This window comes from Centruroides vittatus, unplaced genomic scaffold, assembly GCF_030686945.1.
Source record: "Centruroides vittatus isolate TY-2023 unplaced genomic scaffold, ASM3068694v2 contig_879, whole genome shotgun sequence".
Classification (NCBI taxonomy): Eukaryota; Metazoa; Arthropoda; class Arachnida; order Scorpiones; family Buthidae; genus Centruroides; species Centruroides vittatus.
The window spans coordinates 2,765,674-2,769,056 of record NW_027122571.1 but is presented as its reverse complement, the minus strand read 5'-3'; the positions used below and the strand labels follow the sequence as shown (position 1 = coordinate 2,769,056).

At 35.6% G+C, this 3,383-nt stretch overlaps 1 protein-coding gene across 1 annotated transcript; it reads left to right on the top strand.

Annotated features, from left to right (window-relative positions):
- Nucleotides 1-1,226: 1,226 nt before the first annotated feature.
- On the top strand, nt 1,227-2,489 carry LOC136983267 (putative leucine-rich repeat-containing protein DDB_G0290503). The gene has a single exon (XM_067279974.1). It carries the CDS (start codon nt 1,227-1,229, stop codon nt 2,487-2,489), a length of 1,263 nt encoding a protein of 420 aa, XP_067136075.1.
- Nucleotides 2,490-3,383: the final 894 nt, after the last annotated feature.

Sequence of the window (3,383 nt, the reverse complement as noted above, 5' to 3'; positions counted from 1 at the left end):
ATTAACTGGCTACCTAGCATTAATAAACATTAAATATTAATATTATAATAATAAATTTTTGTCATTTAATTTAACTTAACTTAAGCATATTTAAACATGAATATTTGAATGCCATTTGTATTATGTGAATGTCAATTAACGCGGTTTTTATTAATTAATTTGATTTAAATTAATTAATATAAACCGCGTCAGTAAAATCAATTGTGGTACATACAGACAAACGGAATGACATGCACATTTGAATGTAATTTAAGTAGAAAGTCATCGCATCGATGATCCGTTACGTGACGGGAGGCGATCTCGGCTCCACTAACTTCTAAATCGGTAGTCCTGTCGTTGGTTGGTCGGGCTGTCGACTTTCTTTAACACTGAAAAGATAGGAAGTTCACCGACTGTGAACGGTAGCTTGTTTGGAAACCGAGTTATCGTACAGCAACCGGAGCCAATATGGCGTTAAAAATTTTGTTCGTAAACAGGGGCATTCGTAACCCGGGTTTGGCTGTATACGAATTTCCGATAAAAATCAGAAGACATGTTATTTCAATTTAAAAATTTTTCTTTGGAACGTGTTAGATAGATAACTAGCACGACTCCGTTGCTAAGGAAAAGTATGATGTACATGGGCAAGCTACTACTAATTTGAGGTGAAGAGTGTAACGGACACTTGGTACAAGTGCTTCTTCGAGTAGCTAGTGGCACGAAGCTATTGTTCGTGGGATTATGACTAAACACCCCTAAGGCAGAAGACCCCTAGCCGCGACAACGGAAGTTGTTGTGATAGTAATCCTGCGCGGTACGAGGGGAACCGGTAGGTTCAGACAGTTTGTTACTTGGTCCCTTGTTGTTAGGACGTTGATGAGTGCAGAGCAAGAACGAACATATACCCCAGAATAGATTCGAACCTTGGGGTACGGACTCTCGAGTATCGACAACCCTGAACTTGTACTTGGCTAAGATTCCCGTTAGCCGTAACTAATTGGAGCCACCAGTGAGGAACAGAGGTTCATCACATCTGAAGAAAAAGAAAAAAAACCAAAAAGAAACGATAGCAAGGTTCAACTTAAAAGGAAGAGAAAACGGTAAGTTCATTGTTCCTTTGTCTCATACATAAGGTCTGGCGATAATTGGGTTTTGCGACCAAGAATTATTATATATAATCATAAAACAAGTTACATTTTGGGTAACTTAATATTAAATTGTAACAGGAATTATTGTACCTAATCAAAATGCCGAAAAAGTTGGCCATGAAAGACAAAATTGATATTTTAGAGGATAGAATTATTTCTAAAGATAACGAAATTATGCAACTAAAATCAGTTATTCGTGAATTACAAGAGAAAATTAAAAATATTGAGAAAAAAGAAAAAAATAGATCCAGGAACATCGAAAACTCGGGAATGGAAAGAGAACCTTCCCCTACTGTTCTAGAGGATGATAGGAAGTCGGACGTTTCGTCTGTTTCACCTATTAACATGATGATTAACTTAATAAACCAAATTAGAGAGGAATTCGAAACTAGATTTAATAAACTTGAGAATACGTTTGTAAATGCAAAATGTGCTGACTCAAATCCTTCGATCAGTCCTATACTTCCGAAAGGTCCTACCATTCCACAAAAGTTAATATCTTGGCCCGCTTTTGATCCACAAAATATAAATATTTGGCTGGAAAAGCTGCAAGGAATAAAAGAATGTTTCGAATTAGACGATACAACATTTATTTCCACACTAAAGCTACAATCAGATATAGATTTGGTAAAAAGAATTAGGCTAGAAGAGGCAAAAGGGTATGAATTGACTTGGACTAGGTTGAAGGCACAAATAAAGAAATGGTATGAAACAGATTCCACTGTAAAGAAGACAATTAAAATGTATGATAGAGTTCAAGGGAAATTAGAATCAGCTTTTTCTTATGTTTTAGATAAATTAGAATTAATTAATTCTTTAAATCATGAATATTCGGAAATAGAAAAAATCGAACTATTAAACAATGGTCTGCAAAAGGAAGAAAGAATGTCTATTGCAAATAAAACATTCCATACCTTAGATGATTATACCAATGCCATTATGGAATTAGACTCGATAACAAAGAGAGAGCGCGAAAAATACTACAAAAGTTTCAGTGTAGGCGAATGTTCAAATAGACCTAATGGGATTTCAAGGTCACCTAAGCCTTACAGCTATTCTTACAAAGAACAATCGAGTCGTCAAAATCGTGAATTAATGGACCGTGAAAGAAAATCCGTATACAATAAGCGTTCTAAAACCTTTAGGAGAACTAACAATAGAAACAATGGCATACAATCAGAACAGGCTATTTCTCGAAATCAGACAGTCCCAGAAGAAAGTTCTAACGATATTATTTGTCACAACTGTTGGAATAGGGGTCATTATAAGAAAATATGTAAATATCCAAAATTTTATGCGTTCGAAAAAATGCGCCAACTCATGGATAAACTCGAAAATCAAAACGAGGAACAAAAAAACTAATGGGTCGGGCTCCTGAGGGAGAGCCCTGTTTCCAAGCTGCTAGAATCCCTCCTTACCTTTTAGAGTGTCTCGCAATTTCGAAATCAAAATTACGCACTATTTATTTGGAAATCGAAGGCTCTCCGTTTAGTGCCATCATTGATACGGCCTCAGAGAAATCATTGATAAGCCGAAAACTATGTATAGAATTAAGACTAAAAATACGTCCTGAACCTATTAAACTCATCGTAGCAGATAATAGAAAGATAGAGTGTGAAGGTACTTGTATGTGTAGACTACAAATAATGGGAAACAGTATTGAATTTGTGTTTGTAGTATTGGAAAATTTCCCACATGATTTATTACTAGGTAGTGATTTTTGTGAACAAATGAAAGCAACCATCAGCTTCAAAGACAACTTATTTATAGTGCCAATGGGAGAGAATTGTATTAGTCAAATTCAAACGCCCCTCTTACATCACACCAACGCAAAATTCCGTACCACCGAAGAAACACTTGTAAATGCTTTTACTATGCGTACCTTAAAAGTCCGCTGTCCAATTAAGCAGGGTACAGTAGAAATAAAGCACGAAATGGGCGAGAATGGTATCAATGTTTTATCAGGTATTTGTGAGGTGAGAAATAATGAATGTATAATTCTAGTATTAAATAGCACTCCAACTCCTGTTTTACTCCCAGCGGAATCTACTGTTGCCAAAGGGAAACCATGTGAAGAATATGCCTTTGTAAATTTGTCTTTATCATCACGATCAGACAGTAATGCAACAGATTCAAATACTATAAAGCCAAACGCTAACCATTCGAAGGAAAGAAATGTTAGCTTATTTGTTCATTCTTATCGAAGACTAAACATAGAGTCATTTACTTTTAATATCGGGAATGATTTATCTGAAG

Coding starts and splice junctions, on each gene's coding strand:
- LOC136983267 (XM_067279974.1), top strand. CDS start 1,227: ATGCCGAAAAAGTTGGCCATGAAAGACAAAATTGATATTTTAGAGGAT.